General features: G+C 47.6%; 3 protein-coding genes across 8 annotated transcripts; 2 read left to right on the plus strand and 1 right to left on the minus strand.

The window, feature by feature from the left end:
- Positions 1 to 3,655: 3,655 nt before the first annotated feature.
- Positions 3,656 to 9,751, plus strand: trappc13 (trafficking protein particle complex subunit 13). Of its 4 annotated transcripts, none has more exons than XM_029837784.1 (13): positions 3,656 to 3,811; positions 4,383 to 4,460; positions 6,102 to 6,201; positions 6,275 to 6,359; positions 6,445 to 6,572; positions 6,648 to 6,720; positions 6,987 to 7,031; positions 7,297 to 7,314; positions 8,594 to 8,727; positions 8,802 to 9,000; positions 9,075 to 9,175; positions 9,252 to 9,399; positions 9,491 to 9,751. In XM_029837784.1, exons 1-13 carry the CDS (start codon positions 3,766 to 3,768, stop codon positions 9,596 to 9,598), a joined length of 1,263 nt encoding a protein of 420 aa, XP_029693644.1. In that variant the 5' UTR covers positions 3,656 to 3,765; the 3' UTR covers positions 9,599 to 9,751. The 4 variants fall into 4 exon arrangements, with proteins under 4 accessions (XP_029693644.1, XP_029693645.1, XP_029693646.1 ...); XM_029837785.1 differs by having other exon boundaries at positions 4,383 to 4,451; XM_029837786.1 differs by lacking the exon at positions 7,297 to 7,314.
- A 428-nt stretch (positions 9,752 to 10,179) lies between these two features.
- sgtb (small glutamine rich tetratricopeptide repeat co-chaperone beta) lies at positions 10,180 to 14,291 on the minus strand. 3 transcript variants are annotated; one of them, XM_003977985.3, is made up of 12 exons: positions 14,140 to 14,291; positions 13,282 to 13,399; positions 13,068 to 13,171; positions 12,901 to 12,976; positions 12,579 to 12,678; positions 12,368 to 12,472; positions 12,154 to 12,292; positions 12,019 to 12,081; positions 11,774 to 11,811; positions 11,605 to 11,688; positions 11,043 to 11,163; positions 10,180 to 10,958 (listed from the first exon to the last, which is right to left on the minus strand). In XM_003977985.3, the coding sequence occupies exons 1-11, from the start codon at positions 14,248 to 14,250 to the stop codon at positions 11,052 to 11,054; spliced, it is 1,050 nt and encodes a 349-aa protein (XP_003978034.3). In that variant the 5' UTR covers positions 14,251 to 14,291; the 3' UTR covers positions 10,180 to 10,958; positions 11,043 to 11,051. The 3 variants fall into 3 exon arrangements, with proteins under 3 accessions (XP_003978034.3, XP_029693649.1, XP_029693648.1); XM_029837789.1 differs by having other exon boundaries at positions 10,180 to 10,912; positions 12,019 to 12,292; positions 14,140 to 14,282; XM_029837788.1 differs by having other exon boundaries at positions 12,019 to 12,292; positions 14,140 to 14,282.
- nln (neurolysin (metallopeptidase M3 family)) lies at positions 14,217 to 18,752 on the plus strand. Its single transcript, XM_003977989.3, has 13 exons — positions 14,217 to 14,396; positions 14,789 to 15,039; positions 15,562 to 15,710; positions 15,784 to 15,888; positions 16,012 to 16,114; positions 16,182 to 16,342; positions 16,436 to 16,571; positions 16,879 to 17,245; positions 17,331 to 17,532; positions 17,607 to 17,793; positions 17,864 to 17,992; positions 18,062 to 18,198; positions 18,264 to 18,752. Exons 1-13 carry the CDS (start codon positions 14,356 to 14,358, stop codon positions 18,414 to 18,416), a joined length of 2,121 nt encoding a protein of 706 aa, XP_003978038.2. The 5' UTR covers positions 14,217 to 14,355; the 3' UTR covers positions 18,417 to 18,752.
- Positions 18,753 to 18,892: the final 140 nt, after the last annotated feature.

The following is an 18,892-nucleotide window of genomic DNA, read 5'->3' on the forward strand; positions in this document are numbered from 1 at the left end:
ATCGTGAGTCATCGCTGAGCCAACATTTTCAGCCTCGTTTGATCTCTTCTACCCTGCGTCTGTTTCCAATATGCATTTCCTCTCAAAAGGCAGCTCTCTGTCTGGAAGGCACAGCGCGGCTCCGTGTTCTTCGGCCTCGCCGAGCTTTTGTTTCTAATCAGCGTCGTTAGCATCTGCTTGTTGGATGCGCGCTGGTCTCTCCTGCTTTCCATTTTCAGCAGTTTCCCCTTGAAGAAGTGACATCTCCTCCCTCTGGGCATGTCGGCTCTGCTCGCTCTGTGACGATCTGTCCTCTTCTCATTGTCCGGCCTTCAGCTCAGGCTTCGCTCTTTTGAGAGGATGCTTCGTCATGGTCGTGCATCACAACAGGCTGCTCTCGGATCCATTCAGCCAATTCCGCTCCCGTCTCCTCCTTTTGGGCGACATCAGTTTTCTGTAGGTTACAGTGGATTTTCCTTCCTTGATTCAGATTTTTTCTCCCTGGTGAGGGATGGCGTGCACAGGACAAAGGGGGAAAAAAAAGAAAAACCCAGCTGGAGGGACTGGAAATGAAAATAAAATTAGTTACAAGTCAAACACCATGACAACAACAAGTATATTACATTGTTCAAATGAAAGTCATTGGTCGCATGACTGCGATAACATCTGAAGAAATTGTGTTCAGCCATCATTAATGTCTCACTGATAAGGTTAGAGTCCAGAAGCATCATGCGGTTCTTTTCTTCCCTCTTTTTTCTGCGATTCAGCACCTAACGACTGGCTGAATTCTTCATTATTTCAAACAGTTCAGTCTTCTTGGTGCTGTGGGCCAATGACTCTCTCAATGTCTCTCTACCCCGAACAGGACCCTAATCCCAATCCTAACCTCATCCTTTAACCCTAAAACAGTCCTTTCAAAATTATCCTCTCGTCCTACAAATCATACAAATGCATCCTGGTCCTCACCATGTACCGTCAACTAGAACACACACACACACCCTTGAACCTCTACCTCTGTGAGGACTTTCATGGACATAGATACATTACCTGGCCTCGTACCCAGACCCTAGTCATCATGTCTAAACCTCATCCTCACCACGACCTTACAAAGGTCTGATCCCTCCAACAGACCTTAAAAGTGGTGAGAATCAAGCACAATGTCCTCACTTTGAATGGGTGTTCAGGTCCTCGGTAGTTGGCATGTCCATGAAGGCGCAGCCAGACATTGGTGTGATGGCCTGTAACACACGTCTCATACAGCGTTTATGGGGAAACGCTTTATAAGACTTCAAATCCAGTTTATAAGACATATCTGTGCATTTATTTTTAGTCTTCAGCGTTAGACTCGCATGCCAGCTGACAAGCAACCAAAGCAACCCCCCCAGTGTCCGGGACAGATGAGGTCGCCCCCTCTCTGCCCAAGGCTGCGCAGGATGATGAAGGAGGTGAAAATACCCCTGCAAAAAGGGTAACGGGGAACCTGCAGCGAACGTTCTTTTGTACAAGGAGCCGTTTCTTTATTGCTGCTAGTGTTTGTGCTATTGTGAGACGAGAGTAAACATTGATTTACATGACTGTCCCCCTGCGATCATCTGCTTTTATTCAGGGATGAGAAGCCGTGCGAGACACTGGAGCCTTTATTCAGCACACAGATCTGTGATAAATTAGATGACACAGCGACGAGCCTCCAACACACACGCTTGCTTTCAAGCAGAAAAAATTGGCACGTCTAGGTCATGTTGTACAATTCTGATTAATCTTGACCACTGGAGCCATAAGAGAATCCTGCTGTAACCTCACATTTGAGTGTCTGTATTATGTTTAGCTAATATCTCTCTCATTCTCTTTAGCGTGATAAGATCTTATCTTTCTAGAAAAGAGACTGATGCACAGGAAAAAGTGACAAATCATGTGATAAGTCATGATCCAAACTCAAATCGATGTTTTCCACGCAACCATCTAAAGGGAAAAAACGCTCAACTTTGCAACTGCCTATTATTATTAGAGTTATATCACCACCAACATGCCAATTTTAATTTTATAACCCCAAATATGTGAAAATCCTAAACAGGAGAATCTAAACTTCAACCACAAATCGATGCAAAGAGGCCTCAATAAACTGATGCAAGTACATATTCTGCTGTACATATTCTCATATATCTCTGCTGTAGATGTGCTTTGGATCATAATTACGGACTGGTGAACGCAGCGAAGTGTAAGATTTCAGGAGTTGTACTCCAACCAGCCACTAGGGGAAGAGTTGGGTTTTATTTTTAGAGTAAATGTTAATGAGTTTACCCTCGATTTCTTCAACCAGCAAACCGAGAAATCTGCATTTGTGGTGAAAACAAAACCTGAATTGTTCAGATTAAGGGAGAGAAACTTGCATTTGTATGTATTGGTGCACCACCTCCGTCTCACCTGGGATTGGGACCAGCACATCTGGAAGCTTTTGAGTGGCGGGCTGATGTTTTTGCTCCTGCTTCTGTCCATCCTGGGCCTGTGCAGTGTTTAGTTTCCACAACTCTCTCTGCACAGCGGGGTGGGCATCTGGGCTGCTGTAATGTTTCCATTCCAGGTATGGACAGCCAACGTTTACACTGTATTTATGTTGAATGGCTCCTATTGTTTTTGCGAAATAAACAGGAACACCAAAACTTAACAAAACACAGACTCGTTGCCTTCTTGTCGTTTCCTCTTCCTGCAGGATCGTGGGTTTTTGGCCCGGCTGTCTTTATGTTTCCGTGTTCTCTGCTGTGCTTCCGCAGAACCCTGGAAGCTCCTCAGGGTGACCTCCTGTATCAGTGTTGTATCAGAGACTAATTAATAAACTCTTCTTTATTTTGGCAGTATTAAAATATAGAAAACCGGCCAAAATCACACACTCACCAGCAATTGCAGAACTTGGGCGGATAACAAAACAGACCAATTTGACTGAATAACTTATTTTTCCCAGTGGTGAACCTTTCAACTCTGGGTCTGGAAGCAAAGTTTACAAATTCCACTGGTGGCCTCATTGTGGCCTGTGGGATGCTTGTCCTTGGCATCCTGTCCATAAACAACTGACAGTGGAAGGAAACAAATGGTGAGAATGTTCATGTGAGTCTGAGCTGTGACAGTGGTCAAATATTAGTAGATATTAGTATTATTGATATTAGTATTATAAATATGCACAGGACACTGAAAAAAAGTGAATGAGAAAATATGTTTTAATCTATTTTAAGCATTAGCACCAGTGAAGTAATGGCACTTTGAAAATGTTTTTGTTCATTGGTATTTAATGGAAAATTGAATTTTTAAACAGATTGGTTCAATATTGGACAATCTAAACTTTTAAGGACTATTTTTCACAAGGAAATACTGAGCACATGTTTTCAGTTCAACATACAGTTCATATTTTTTCATACTGACACAAAAAATATTGTCTTTGTGTAATATCGGTATTCTTTTTAACGGGACTGCATGTACAAGGGCCCCCTCACAGTATGTCTGCTGCAGAAGCTTTCATTTATTGTTAATATGAAGGGAAATTTATGTTTAAGTTTAATTTTGCTGCAAATTAAAACACATTAAATCTGCGTTTGTAAAACAATAAGAATGTAGTTGGAGCAATAACATGTAGTACCCCATCTGTACTGTTGGTGGCAGTATATAAAAAGATATGAATACACGAAGAAGAACGACGTTCGCTGTGAGGTCAGAGTTTACGGTCCTCCAGCTGTCTCATGACAACAGTAGCCAGCTAGCGGTGTTGCTAACTTTCCCAGAAAAGACAGTTTTTGCGAAATGGATGTCAACCAGGCGAAGCAGGAGCACCTGCTCGCATTAAAAGGTATTCTATCACCGCTGCAGTAAACTAACAGCGACTTCTAGAATGCTGCCAATGTTGTTTGTTGAGAAAGCTGTCACGAACGCTAACATGCTATTCAGCCTGACAGGTCACAACATGTCATTTTTGCAATGAAAACCTAAATAATATAAAGATTTGCATTTGCAGGAGTTGAGGAAATGTCAGTGTAGCGACAGGCGTTTGCTCTGTTCTTAGTTAAATGTGCTATTTTCACTTGACTTACCTTTATTTGCAGCTTATCTAAATTAGCTTTGACTGGGCACCTTTTTAATGCATAAATATTTATTTTTATATTGCGATGGTGAAAGTCACACCCCGACCCCCAAATATTTGAATAAAATAATGGCATCTGCTATAAATATGCATTTATTCACTACATATTCGGTGATTGAAGACTCATTGTGCACATTAACATCAGATTAATGATTAAAACTATCAGATATTTGTACGTATTATGACCTTTTCGTTTTAATAATGTGTCAAAAATTGATTTCTGAGGGTGCCACCAACTATTATTTACCCATTCTCTAACAAATACTTCTTTATTTTATAGTGATGAGATTGACGAAACCGACACTTTTCACAAATTTGCCAGTGACATGTGAAGAACGAGACCTTCCAGGCAAGTCTGGTAATCTAATACTGTAAATTTTTGTGATTTAAACCTGTCTTAAAGCTTTTGTGCATCCAAAAAAGAGTTGCAGGCGATATTCTTGAAACCATGGAGTGGAGTCCCAGTGAACGAAGTCCAAGTTGTACAAAGAGAAAGTTCCAATTTAGTGTCTTTTGAGTGATTAACAGACTAGTCTTGAAAGTACTTGCCTTAATAATAAAACTTATTGAATGTTTTAACCCAGATCAAATGCATGTGGCTGAAGCAATGCTGAAATCTGAGAGAGCTTTTTTGTGTGGAGTTTGCATTTTCTCCTTGTCTGCCTGGTTTCTCAGCTTCCTTCTTAAAGACATGCGTTTAGGGCGTATTGGAAATGGCTCATTTAAATTATCTAGGTGTGACTGTGAGTGAATGCTTGCCTTCATATATTGGCCCTGCGATTAATTGGCGATCCATCACCCTGCCTCTCGCCCAACTGGCAGCTGGGATGGGCTCCAGTGCCCCCAGTGACCCCAGGACTGTGCAAGGGAACACCAGTTAGAAGTTTGATGGATGGATCAGGAACCTACTGCACAGAACATTCAGATATTCTTTTAACATACAGATTGAGTCAGTGCTGCAGCTGTGTGCAGATTGAGTAGGAGTCTTGAAGATTAGTTCCAAAACCACAAAGAAATCACAGAGCGGCCCAACAGCGGGAATCGCTACAGCATTAGTGTGTGTGTGTGTGTGTGTGGCATTGTGGTGGTCAGTAGGCTAAGCCGTGTTCAATGCGAACATAATATTCAATAACACATTTCAATATAATTCTCAATTATACGTACATTTTGAAATCTTTTGACATTTTCTGGTTGTTTAGGTTTACTATCTTGACGCTTGTGGTAAATTCAGAGGTGAGTTTGAGAGTGAACTTTTATAGAGACATGTTGGCAGCACTGAAACCCGAACTCTCAATAAATCAGAGCTCGCGCTGCTACTTCCAAGTAAGATCTCTATTTATATAGCAGTGGCGGTGCAGGGGCAGCTTATCTAACGTGTTGAATGGGTTAAATTTGATTCAACATCATCCCGAAACATCCTTAGATGTGTTTATACCATTTAATAAAAGACACATTAGACATCTTACTGTGTTATTGCACTCTAACAGCAGCCGCTACAGATGGAACTTAAATGTCTTTTTGTGCCAAACCAAGACGTGGGTGATCAATACCAGCGAGTACTTGTAACCACCCCTAAATGTTGAGGGCTTGTGGCCAAAACTGAAATCGGACCCCATCTAAGTAGTTTATCCCTGCAGTGAAACCGGATCTTCCAACAAAGTGTTGCCACCTTTGATCCTCCTGCCTTATTTCATGCGTCTGCCATTAGTCTATTAATTGTGCAGAAGCCAAAGACTTAATGGTGTCCGGATATTTGAGGCTGGTTTTAGTGTCTATTTGAAGCTGTAGTTAACACAAGCGGCGTTCTTTGGATTGATCTGGGCTCAGACGGCAGTCTTCAACCCTCTCTGAAGCCCCTGAAAATGATTAAAGCAGGAATATTTATGAGGCCAGACGTGCAATTCCTTGTTTTCACCTCAACTCTTGATGGAATATGAGCTGAGTTGGCAGACAGGTGTTACCCATAATGCATCAGTACTTGTGAACACCTCTCCTTCAGGGGATTTATTCAGCCAGCTCATGAGGGAGGACCCGTCCACCATCAAAGGAGCAGAGAATTTGATGCTGGGAGAGATGCTCACCTTACCGCAGAACTTTGGGTAGGAAGCACTCGCACCATTTTATTTCTGCTGCTTCTGCTGCTCACCTGAACGCCCCCCCCCCCCCCCACAGTAATATCTTCCTCGGTGAAACCTTCTCCAGTTACATCAGCGTGCACAACGACAGCAGCCAGGTGGTGAAGGACATTCTTGTGAAGGTGCCGTATATAATAAAAGTCAAAGTTTGACTCCCCGCTGATCAGCGCCAGCCACAGTCGTCACACACCTTTTCATCTCTTGCAGGCCGACCTTCAGACCAGCTCCCAGAGGCTCAACCTGTCGGCATCAAACTCCGCCGTGGCCGAACTCAAACCCGACTGCTGCATCGACGATGTGATCCACCACGAAGTTAAAGAAATCGGAACACACATGTATGCATTGTCCCCCCTCCCCCAATATTCGAACTGACTCTGCGAGGCTAAAACAGCCACCTGCGTTCTCCTCAGCCTCGTCTGTGCAGTCAGTTACACGAGTCAGTACGGGGAGAAGCTCTATTTCCGCAAGTTCTTCAAATTCCAGGTGAGGCGTGTGTGTGTGCCGTCATCAGCCAGCTCTGCTGAGGTCCCGCGTGGCCTCAGAGGAGGCCTGAGAAATGTCACACGTCTGTGACAGGAATGACAATCCCAGCTCGGGATTCGGGTTCCGTAGCTGTTTTTGAGGAGTGGCTGTCGCCTTTAGAACGTTTTCTCAACGGCTTCCTGTTTGTCTGATTAGAAGGTCGTCCCTACATGGACATGCAGTGCGAGAAAACCGCAGCCTTCACTTTGCAATCTATTTTCAATCAGGTTCTGAAGCCTCTGGACGTGAAGACAAAGTTCTACAACGCAGAGGTGAGTGCTGGTCTGATCAGCCCTTGGCTAAATGAGCTGTTTTTCAGCGAGTTGCCGGCACTGCGCTTCATTCCACGTTTAATATTCATAATTGGAGCGTGCAGGTTGCCAGTAGAGGCATATTGAGACGGTGGAGAGCGGGGGATTTCCTCACAACCATCTTTTTAGTTCTCATGTATGAGCTTTTTGCAGATGTTCATTGGCATCATGTTTGGCTTGTAACCCCATTTATTTATGATCTCCTGTATTTTATTTTCTCCATTAGAGTGACCTCAGTTCTGTGGTAATTGTTCCTCCTGTTCTCATAGCTGAACTCAAGCTTCTCTTAATGGTTTTCTGTGCAGCAGTCTGTCTTTCTGGGGCCCAAGAGGAAGGTGCAGAATGGAAAGTAGTGAAACAGTTTCTGCAGGTTCTAGTCCATAATCTGTCTAAAAACAACATGCAAATTATCATAGAAAAATTCGATTGTTGGAGGAAATTGCGATAGTTAATCAAAACTAATGAATTAGATGATTAGTTCTGCACAAGAGCTTTCCATCATTACTTTTCTTTTGCCCTTTCCTTTGGACGCTCCCGCTTTTCTTGCAAACTCATCCTACACTGGGCTGGGACTTAAATTTGAGCATTTATCCTAATTTGTGGGGTCAAATTGGCGTGGGTGGGGATGAAAGCGTCCGTCATCAGTGGGGAGAATCTGCGTGTGCTCGATGTTTAAAGATGAATGTGAACACTGATTACGCAACCGTGAACTCACGAATGATAAAACAAAGGTCTTATTGTATTTAAAGGTTACAGCGTGTTCTGAGCTAATGAGACAAATCTTGATCCAATGCATTAAACCTGACGTTTCAGCTGCCGGAATGGCTTTGCATGGTTGAGAGACGCTCGGATCTGTGATTAAAGCTTGTGCAGAATGGTTCCCGTTGTCAGGTGCAGGCGTTCACTAATCCCTGCTTCTCTTTATGGAATCTGGTTGTAGAGGTTGCACTGAAGGGTTGGTTTGCATCAACTAGTTGTTACAGCTGATCGTTCGAGTCAGGCCAAGTTACATTTTTACACTTCCAAATGTGTTTCCAGCTGTTGTTAGTGGCGTTTATGGGGTGTATGATGACTATCGAATGGTTGCTAGCTCGACCTTCACACAGCTAGCTCGGATGTAGTCGGATTTTAACTATATATTAAATCCAGATATTAATAGAAAAAACAATCACTAGTTGATGGTTGAGCGCAATTTGGCCACTTGTCCTTGTGCAACCCCTACTGTATAAACGCTGTACTAACAACACCTCCAAGGCCCACTGAGCAACTGTAACAGGAAATATTCCTTGTTTCAGTTCACACGTGTATAAATCAGACACGGGAAGAGTAATGAGAGGGATAGATTTTCATTTTGATGTAATAATCAACTCTACTGTCTTCAAATAACTTATAAAAAAAATGTAAATCTATCCACGATCCCAGCTGCTCCTCCTAGCTACATCAGTAGTCTTTGCTCAGTCGGCCTCGGAGGCTCCTGTCCGCTACGTGGGGGCACGTGTGGATTTAGCTGCTCGTCTCTCCAGACAGATGAAGTGTTCCTGGAGGCTCAGATCCAGAACATCACCACCTCGCCCATGTTCATGGAGAAGGTCTCTCTGGAGCCATCCATGATGTACAACGTCACAGAGCTCAACACGATCACGTCCAGAGACACAGAGTAAAAGCAGTGCAAACGTGGCAGTCGTGCAGCCCAGGGTCTGGACTCCTCATCTTCTTCCCTTCGTCTTCCAGGGAGTGCACCTTCGGGAAGATGTCCTACCTGCAGCCCATGGACACCCGGCAGTATCTGTACTGCCTGAAGCCGAAGCCGGAGTACGCGGAGAAGGCCGGAGTCATCAAAGGCGTGACGGTGATCGGCAAGCTGGACATCGTCTGGAAGACCAACCTCGGGGAGAGGGGGAGGCTCCAGACGAGTCAGCTGCAAAGAATGGTCTGACCCCTCAAGTGGAAGCTTCCGCTTATCGTTTCTCCCGTTGACTTTCCCCTCTCTCACAAACACCCCAGGCGCCGGGATACGGAGACATCAGGTTGTCGTTGGAGATGATTCCTGACACCGTCAACCTGGAGGAGCCCTTCGACATCATCTGTAAGATCACCAACTGCAGGTACGAGCGTCCGTCCTGCTGTGACTCCGTGATGAGGCCGCAGAGGCAACAGCGTTCCCTCCCCTTGTTGTTGCAGTGAGAGAACCATGGACCTGGTGCTGGAGATGTGCAACACCGCCTCCACCCACTGGTGCGGAACGTCAGGACGAAAGCTGGGCAAACTCAGCCCCGCCGCCTCCCTCTCCCTGCCCCTCACGCTCTTCTCCTCCGTCCAGGGTCTGCAGGTACGAGCCCCAGGGGTTCCAGAAAAGGATCGCGGCCGGTCGCTCTTTTCCTCTTTTTGTGGTCGTAACGCCCTCCGCCTCTTTCTTCCAGAGTGTGTCAGGATTAAGACTCAAGGACACGTTTCTGAAGAGGACGTACGAGTACGATGACATCGCTCAAGTGTGCGTGATCTGCCCGTACCAAAGCAACGAGCATTAGGGATTTTACTCATTCAACCAGAGCTCAATGGACCAACAGGACTGTTTTTTTTCACGTTGTTTTTGCCACTGGTGTGGATAATTCTGGATTTTAAAACGAATTGTTAATAACATAAATCGCTTTCTTTGCAATTAAATGTGCAATATTGTAAAACCTCCGTAATTTTTCTGCTGCATTTTACAGCGTAATTAACTGAAGCTTTGGCCAGGGAATCAGCATAATGTGAAAAAAAACGTAGATTAAGATCACCTGATTGTGTTCTTGGTGCTCACAGTACGATGGGGATTTTATCAAAACTACTTTTATCTGGTAAGCAGATAAGCTCCTCACTTCACACATCTTTGACTTCCTTTAAAACCAATTTACAGCTTCTGAGGCTTCTCCAGAGCTCTAACTTTCTGGGTTTTTACATATAATCTATAATTTACTCTCTTATTTCAAAGGGAAATTGGATGATATTACTGTCAGACTTTACAAAGGTGGGCTTTACTTCGAGATCTAAAGAGGTAAAAGTCACCAGGCTGTGTCCTGGATTTACCCACAGTTTGTCACAAATACACACAAAAATGAGCAAGCTGCTCCTCAATTAGTGGATATTTATTCACATGTCATAGACAAAACAATGTGCTGTCCTAGCATACCTAATTGTCTCCAAAGAGCATTTGTTCTCAAATACAAGATTTAAGAGCATGCAAAACGAACTATCGGAACAGCGTAGTTGTTAAACAATTAAGGAGGCTTAAAGGGGAGACATTTATATTTGTTAAAGTGCAATAACAACTTAACGCAGGCAGCAAACACTGCTATACCGTCAAACGGATGGCTAGATCCAAAAAGGTTGAAAAGCAGTGGAGCACATCTTCATCATCGGCGAACAAGAACAATGTTTCCTGTCTACAAAAATAAAGAGTAGAAACAAGGCAAGATGATGTTCCTGTATGAGACAAAGCTGCAGGTTCCCTGCGTACATTCCTCCCTCCCCCTCTCTCTCTGTGTGGTCAGACAGAAGGATGATCAACTCAGAACGTGACCAGGATGAGTCGTTCAGCACAAGGAAAGCCACATCTCAGCAGAACGGCTCAGCACAGAGCGGACCGACGTCGCGTCGGTTCTCCGATCTCTCTGGGATGACGTGTTTGGGGTGTGAGTGATGATTTGCTTCGTGGTCCACGCCCCAGGCCCTTACTTCCACCCTCCCGCCCCACACACACACACGCACACACACACACACGCACACACACACACACACACTCTACAGGGCCTTCAGTCACACAAAAGTGCCTTCGGTCTCATTCTTGCGTCCGTGTTCCAGCTCTGAAATGGGTGTAGAGATTGTAATCGCGACGTACACGGCTTCGGTCTGAAAGACGGAACGAGACGGTGATGAAAAAAGGAAAAGCGCTTGGCATAAATGCAGCCCGGCTGTTTCCTTCTGTTTACGCACCTGAGGAGATCAGGAATGCTCCTCGGCGCTGCCGCTGAAGGAGCGGCTCCGGATGTGGTTCCTCAACTGCTCGATCAGCTCCGGGTTTTGCTGCTGGATCTGCTGCGCGAATTGCTGCCCTCTGAAAATGAAAAGAAAGAGACCTCCAGTCCAACAGTGCACACCGATGAATAAAAGAAAGAGTTCCGGACATTTGATGCCCCAACGTGTAAAAATCTGTGTTAAAATATCTCACTGGCCAAGGTACCATTGCAGTGTTTAAAATAACTAAAATTGGTAAATAAACATGCAGTTACAAGGTAATATTTGATGTTAAAAGTGATGAAAATGCTCAAGTGAAGGACCTTAAAGTTAATGCACAAACTGCCAAAAAGCTTATGTGTGTTTGGCTTTCGACCGCTCCAGCTGCTTAGCTTAGCTTAGCGTAGCTTGGGAGAGGGCGTCAGAGCATCTGCCAGCAACTACGTGAAAGTTTCCAGGCCAGAAAAGTTCTGGCCTGGCGCTGTCAATGAAAAGTAAAAGGCATTTTCCTCCACTTTAATCCTGAACCGAGCCTACTTACGCCTCAATCAGGCTGGAGATGTCGGAGAGTCCGCCCACCCCTGCTGCGGGACCGCCAACCGCGTTGGACATCATTCCTGACATGCTGGGCGCAGTGACACAGTGACAGTGAGTCAGAGCCTGAGTTAAAACAGCGAGCGCACAGACGAGCGGTTCTTTATGACACTCACAGCTGCTGCACTTGCTGATTCTGCATCACGCTTGCGGCCTGTAAACAGAACTCAAGCTGAAATCCGCCTTAATCAGATCGCGCTGCGGGAACAGACTGTCCCCTGCATGCAACACAACCTCTTAGTTCATTAAAGACCTTCCTGTCAATCGTGGGACTAATTTGGGGGCGGGGGGGGGGGACGCTGTCAGACAGAATGAGTGGCTGAGCTGAAGTGCAGCAAAGGGCCCGTGTTCATGCTCTCACCATGCTGATGAAGGCAGGGTTGTTGATTAAACTGGCCATGTCAAACCCCAGTCCAGCAGCAATCTGTGGACAAACGGAGACGCCGTCAGTGGCTCGTGGCGTGCTGAGGTTAGCGCACAAACCCCCCCGACTCACTGGGCTGGTGGCTTCTTTATGCTTCTGCTCTGCGATCTTCAGGTTGGATTTGTAGGTGTCGTTCTCGGGGTCTAACACCAGCGCTTTCTTGAAGTAGGAAATGGCCTCTGGATACTTGCTCATGGCCGTCAGGGCCAAGCTAGAGCCACGGCAGAGGGGTTCAGCTGGGTTATGGAGCCGATCACGCCGGAGCGTCTGCATTAACCTGACTCACCCCATCCGTCCGTAGGCTTTGCTGTATGTGGGGTCAATCCCGATGGCTCTCTCGCAGTCACAGGTCGCCTCTGTGTAGTTTCCCAGTTTGCTGTGTGCTGCGGCCCTGCGGGGGAAGGGTCCACACCATGAGCCATATTCAGACCCGCAGAGGGCGGGAATGAAACCCATGACATCGCTCCCCTGGCAGCGAAGGACGTGTGCTTAACTACCTGTTGCAGTAGTACACGGCATTTCTCAGGTCCAGCTCGATGGCCTTCGTGTAGCACTCCACTGCACATCTGTAGTTCTCTTCCTTCATGTGATTGTTCCCTGATACAAGAACACACACTGGGATTAACAGTCTGATGCTAGCTGGCTAACTCTGATAGCTTTATGCTTCTTGGTTTCCCAACAGTCTTTATATTCATTAAATCCACAAATCCTGATTTGGCTTCAGTTTTCTTGTACTTTCTCTCTATGATTAGTCAGCATCAACCTATTTAAATGTTGGATTTTCCCGCCCAGCCCTGCCTCATACCACCATCTCGTTACCTTCGTTCTTAAGTTGCTCTGCTCGCTCGATGTCTCCCGCAGACGGGGAGGTCTCTGGTATGGTCAGGTTGTCATTCTAGGTCAAGCAGGACAGACCGACAGACCTTTATGACACAAGGACGAACTCTGGGGACATTAAAGTGACATCTGAGCTCAGGTGAACCCACCTTCAGCAGGGAGTTGAGGAATATCTCTTTGAGAGGCTGCGGGGCGGCGAGGTGGCAGTCGCTGGAACTGATCTTAAAGGTCGTCTCCAGACACTGTATCGCCACTGGTGACGGCGGGGAGGGGTCGAGGAGGGTAAAGAAACAAGCAAACAAACCACGGTTACACTGGCATTGAGGTAGGAATGCAGGATGGATGCAGGTGGAGCTGACCCACCTTCCAGACTCTCCTGCTCATCAGAATTCAGAGCAGCACAGTGGATTTGATCTCGCAGGAACTGCACGACCGAGAACGCCAGGCGCTTCTCCACTGCCATTTTTTTTTTAACGGGAAACTGCAAACAAAAATGTACACACGTGAACACGCACGACATCATTGGTTAAAAAAGGGCGAAACCCCTTCAGTTGGCTATTCCTATTCCTTCTGTCTCCCAACAAGTGCACCGTGCAGTGTCGTGCGTGTGCTACGTCATAGTTATTACCAGCTAGACTAGCAGGAGTGAGCCTCTGGTTTCCTAAACAACCAGCACGCATCAGAAACACCCCCCCCCCCCCCCCCCCCCCACGTCAAAACACACGCAGCGGTGGCAGAATCAAGGCCCAAAACAACGATCGTTATCTGGTCCGGGAGGGACGAGCCTGGTGAATGTGGTTCGCAGACACACGCTGCAGCCATCCATCCGTTGTGTTACGCAGGTTTGTGTCGAGCAGCATCTCCTCCCTGGTGTGTGTTGATGCACACGAATGTAGCGACGCAGAAGCTGTGATGTAACACAACAACGTGAGCTGAGATGTGTTTCTGGGCCTCTGAGAGGCGTCCCTTTGAGCAGAATCCAACCTGTGACATTAACAGGCGTTGATCGGTTCGATAAACCCAGCCTATTGATCACCAATCGCCCGGACTGGGCTCGCGCACAGCGCAGTTTGCGTAATCCGTGCCAAACCGCCCCCGAGAAACATCCCAATGATCTCACCGCGAGGCAATAACATCAGCAACTGCCAAATTCGGATCCCAGCTATCATGAAGACAAAGTATGGATAAGATTGGGGCCCCCTCCCAACCTTTCCCACCTACCTGAGCTCCTCCAGCTGTCTGCTTCAGCGCGTCATCGGGACCTCTGACGGCTTTTCGCATCCTCGTCTGCGCAGGCGCGGCGGCAGCGGAAACACTCGCTTCACCCCACATGCTGGAGAGAGGAGGCTGCTGTAGCTGCTACTGCTGACACACGCTGGAAAGAGGGGCAGAAAGTGCGTGATTTTGCACGGGGAACCCCCCGCATGAAGCCACAGCATGTGCGCGTTCAGGGTTGTGGTTAGTCGAAAGCTTTGCAGGTATGATTTCACAGTCTAATCGGCAAATGTCACACCTGCGTGACAGAGTTACCGGATACTTTCAACCGATTTGGAACTGCTGCAGTCGCACTTGCACCTGTTAAAAAGATAAATGTGATTTTTGAATCGCTTGCTGCCGTATCTTGTTATTAAAACCTTGGCTTTAATGATCCCCCCGTTTTTATGAACTTGTTTGGAAAGGCATCCTCCGAGATGCCGTGAAACCTAAAACCGAATTGACAAAGGTGAGGGAAGGTCACAGCTAAGCATGGAAAAAATTCACAGCATGTCCCCGAGTGTGACTTTGAAGGATTTAGTGCTCGCCCCGTTTGCCACCTGTTAAATTTAGTCTCGATTTGACTTATTGAAATGTTGCTCGGAATCTCCTGCAGGCTCTCCAAAGCCTTCTTCAGGATGACCATCCAGAACGGCCTGGCGGTACCTGCCAAGAGCTGCTCCCAGGAGGGAAACAAGAGAAACGCACTGAGATGGGACCTGTCGCCACCTGAGATCAGGACCATGACCGACAGCTTGATTAGCAGAGTCAACAGGGTTTATGACGAGGTTGGAGCTTTAAAGATAGAGAACGTTTCAGTTGAAAACACCTTGAAAGCCCTGGCTAACATCAGACTGGAGTACGCATGTAAGTCTGTGTTTTTTCCTTTAGCACACACATGCATGAACACACATTTACCAGCTGTATGTCGGACACGGGCTGCTATTTTAGACTTTCATGCATGAATGTGCCTCTGCAGTAGGTGATTAATGATACCTGGCACGTGGGACTCATGTTTACATGATAACGACAACAACAAGGAGCTCGCTTGCAACTGGAGAAGTGAGGCGAGAGCTGCTGAAGGTGCGCGTTGATGTGAAATTAGCCGGGCAGGTGCAGCGGCCTCGAAGATGAGGCGTGAAAGAATCCAGCATTTGAAACACGTCTGATGGACATTATCTCTCCCCCGGTTGCCATGGAGATCCTCTGTAAAGCATCTGTGGTCGTTTACAGAGTTTAGCCCCGCATTTAGAAGCTGTAACAACAGTAAAAGCATTTGGAGAGTCTTGTAAAAGTGACATTTTTGGCAAGGTAAATGTGTAAAAATGGTCCTGCTCAGGGTTTCTTCCTAAAAGGGAGGTTTTTTTGTGTCCGATGTGGTCCCCATAGCGTTGCGCCACGTTCTGGATTTCCCCCAGTACGTCTCCCCGTCTAAAGAGGTCCGAGCGGCGAGCACAGAGGCCGACAAGCAGCTGTCTGAGTTTGACGTGGAGCTCAGTATGAGGGAAGACGTGTTCAGGAGGATCGTTGCCCTGCAGGTGCGTCTCGGGTCGTGCGGCTCAAAAACTGTCAGGTGACGAGGGTCATGTGATTATCGTTTGTATTTTGCAGGAAAACACTCCAGAGAATATTTCGGCTGAAGAAAAGAGGCTCTTAGACAGACTTGTGACACTTGGCCGGCGGAAAGGATTACATCTGCCTAAAGACACGCAGGAGGTAAAGAAATATAAAATGACCCGCGACCTCCGATCTCGTCCCGTCGTTAGCTCCTCCCCTCTCAGCGACGGATTGAAAACCCAACTTCAGTAATCCTGGAGGCGCCTTTGCTTGTTTTCCCAGGAAATAAAGAAAACCTCCAAGCTGATTAGCGAACTCTCCATCGAGTTTAACAGAAACCTGAACGAGGACACCACTTCCCTCGAGTTTTCCGAGCGCGAGCTGGGTAGGCGTCCGAGCCTCGGCCGTCGCCACGGATACGCCGGCTCGCTCACGTCGATTGCTTTCCCCAGGTGGAATGGCCGACAGCTACCTCGACGGGCTGGAGAAGACGGCAGACGGACGGTACCGGGTGACGCTGGAGTATCCCCATTACTACCCTCTGATGAAGAGGTGTCACGACCCTGAGACGCGGAGGAAGATGGAAACCGCCTTTCACAGCAGGTGCAAAGAGGTAACAGGAGTCCTGGGGACAGATCTGGGCACCCTGCACTCACACCTTTCCTTTAAATGACTCCTCTTCCTCCTCTTTTATTTCTTTGCCAAGGTGAATACGGCCATTCTGGAGCAGCTGGTCCAGCTGAGGTCAAAGGTCGCAGACTTGCTGGGTTACAGTAGCCACGCCAACTATGTCCTGGAAATCAACATGGCGAAGAACGCGAGCCATGTGTCTGACTTTTTAAGTATGACGCCCTTTGACCCCCACCCACCCCCGCCTTACTTCACGTGCACACGTTTACAAATGTTGTGTTATTTAAGCGGACGGAATGTCTTGAATTTTGGAGGATAAATCTCAGCGGCGGATGGACGGGGAGGCGGAGGCGGAGTCCCAGGGGTGGGAGAAACGGGACACCCCCTGTCTGCTGCGTGCTATGTACTGAATGTTGTTGGGTGGCACACGTGCTCATCAGAGGGCAGCGAGTTCCCGCAGCTGTGGGGAAGCCCAGAAGAGAGTTCCGATCAACTCTCCGTCTGCTTCTGTGCTTCCAGATACTTTTCATGAGCGGCTGAAGCCCGTCGGGATGAAGGAAAGGAAATACATCCTCTCCCTGAAGAGGAGGGAGTGCCTGATGAAGGGCCTCCTCTTTGATGGGCAGATCAATGCCTGGGACCTGCCCTACTACATGAATCAGGTGGAGCAGTGCAAGTTCGCCGTCAACAAGGACAAGCTGATCGAGTATTTCCCACTGGACCTGGTGACCAAAGGGCTGCTGGCGATCTACCAGGAGCTGCTGGGCCTCACCTTCGCAGAGGTGGAGCGCGCGCACGTGTGGCACGAGGGCGTGAAGCTTTACACGGCCCAGGACGCTGAGACGGGAGAGGAGGTCGGCAGGTTCTATCTGGACTTGCATCCACGGTAGCGGCGAGAGATACTCGATGTGTTTACATGTGTCCGCTGTGAGCTTCTCACCCTCTTACATCTGCACATGTGCCTCCGCGAGGGAGGGGAAGTACGGCCACGCCGCCTGCTTCGGCCTGCAGCCCGGCTGCACAGGACCCGATGGAGAACGCAGGCTCCCAGTGGCGGCCATGATAGCTAACTTCACCAAGCCCAGGAAAGGATGGCCCTCTCTCCTGCAGCACCACGAGGTGGAGACTTACTTCCACGAGTTTGGCCACGTGATGCACGAGATCTGCTCCAAGGTGGCCGTCTGATCACACTCCATCACTGGTTGATGTGTGGGACTGGGGTTGATCGCTGCCTGTGTACGCGTCAGACCGCTTTTTCAGAATTCAGTGGGACCCAGGTGGAGACGGACTTCGTGGAGGTGCCTTCGCAGGTGCTGGAGAACTGGGTTTGGGAGAAGGAGCCCCTGAGGAGAATGTCCGGCCACTACAGGGACGGCGCTCCCATCCCAGAGGACATGCTGGACAAGCTGATAGCCTCCAGAGTGGCCAACACAGGTCAGCCGCAGTTTCCCAGTCAAACCAGAACTTTTCCTGACCTATAAACGTGCCCGGCTTCTGTGTTCAGGGCTCATGAACCTGCGACAGGTGGTGCTGAGCAAGGTGGACCAGACGCTGCACAGCAGCCCCCGAGCAGACACCTCGGAGGTGTTTGCAAAGCACTGCGAGGAGATCCTGGGGGTTCCAGCTACACCAGGTCAGTTGACCAGCGACAGCTACGTTACGCCGCCATGGCGCCGTGCTTAAACAGGTTCCCTCTCCACAGGCACCAACATGACGGCCAGCTTCGGCCACCTGGCAGGAGGCTACGACGGCCAGTACTACAGCTACCTGTGGAGCGAGGTCTACTCCACCGACATGTTTTTCAGCCGCTTTAAAAAGGAGGGCGTTCTGAATCCAAAGGTGGGCGAGCCGCTCTTTGCTTTTAGTTTGAGGGGTGAGGGATGTTGACCTTTGTCTTGTTTTAGGTCGGAAGAGAGTACAGGAAGGTGATTCTGGAGGCTGGCGGCTCCGCAGATGGAACGGACATGCTGAAAACCTTTCTGGGTCGGGAACCACGCCAGGATGCTTTCTTCCAGTGCAAAGGACTGATCAGCTCTCCAGACACGCAGACGTCTTAACGACGTATCTGGCGATTCATCTTTATTATTTAATGCAGTTACAAATAGAAGGAAATGGCTGAACTGTATGTGAATCTCTCTCCCCTCACGCTTTTATCCGCTGGTATTTGTTGTCGTGGCTGCACGATTTCAATCTTATTCGCTGGGTTATTGTGGTATCTTTGTGATTTCTCTCGGCGTAATAAGTCATATCCCGTTATTATTTACACATGCTGCTGTTGTAATATGTGAAAATATGTTTTTGTAAAGCGCTGCCAGTGAACTTTAAAGTATGATACTGACTGGATCCTAATTGTCCAAATTACATGATATAAAATCTTATTCCTCTATATTTAACATATTGTGTAACATTTTGTGGCTTTCCTCAACAAGGAATATTTACTATTATTTTAAAGGAATTTAAATTCACACACTAGAAGTACGTTTCATATACACCAGGGGGCGCCAAAGGACGTGTAATTCGTCTAAGTAGGTCA

This window comes from Takifugu rubripes, chromosome 6, assembly GCF_901000725.2.
Source record: "Takifugu rubripes chromosome 6, fTakRub1.2, whole genome shotgun sequence".
Classification (NCBI taxonomy): domain Eukaryota; kingdom Metazoa; phylum Chordata; class Actinopteri; order Tetraodontiformes; family Tetraodontidae; genus Takifugu; species Takifugu rubripes.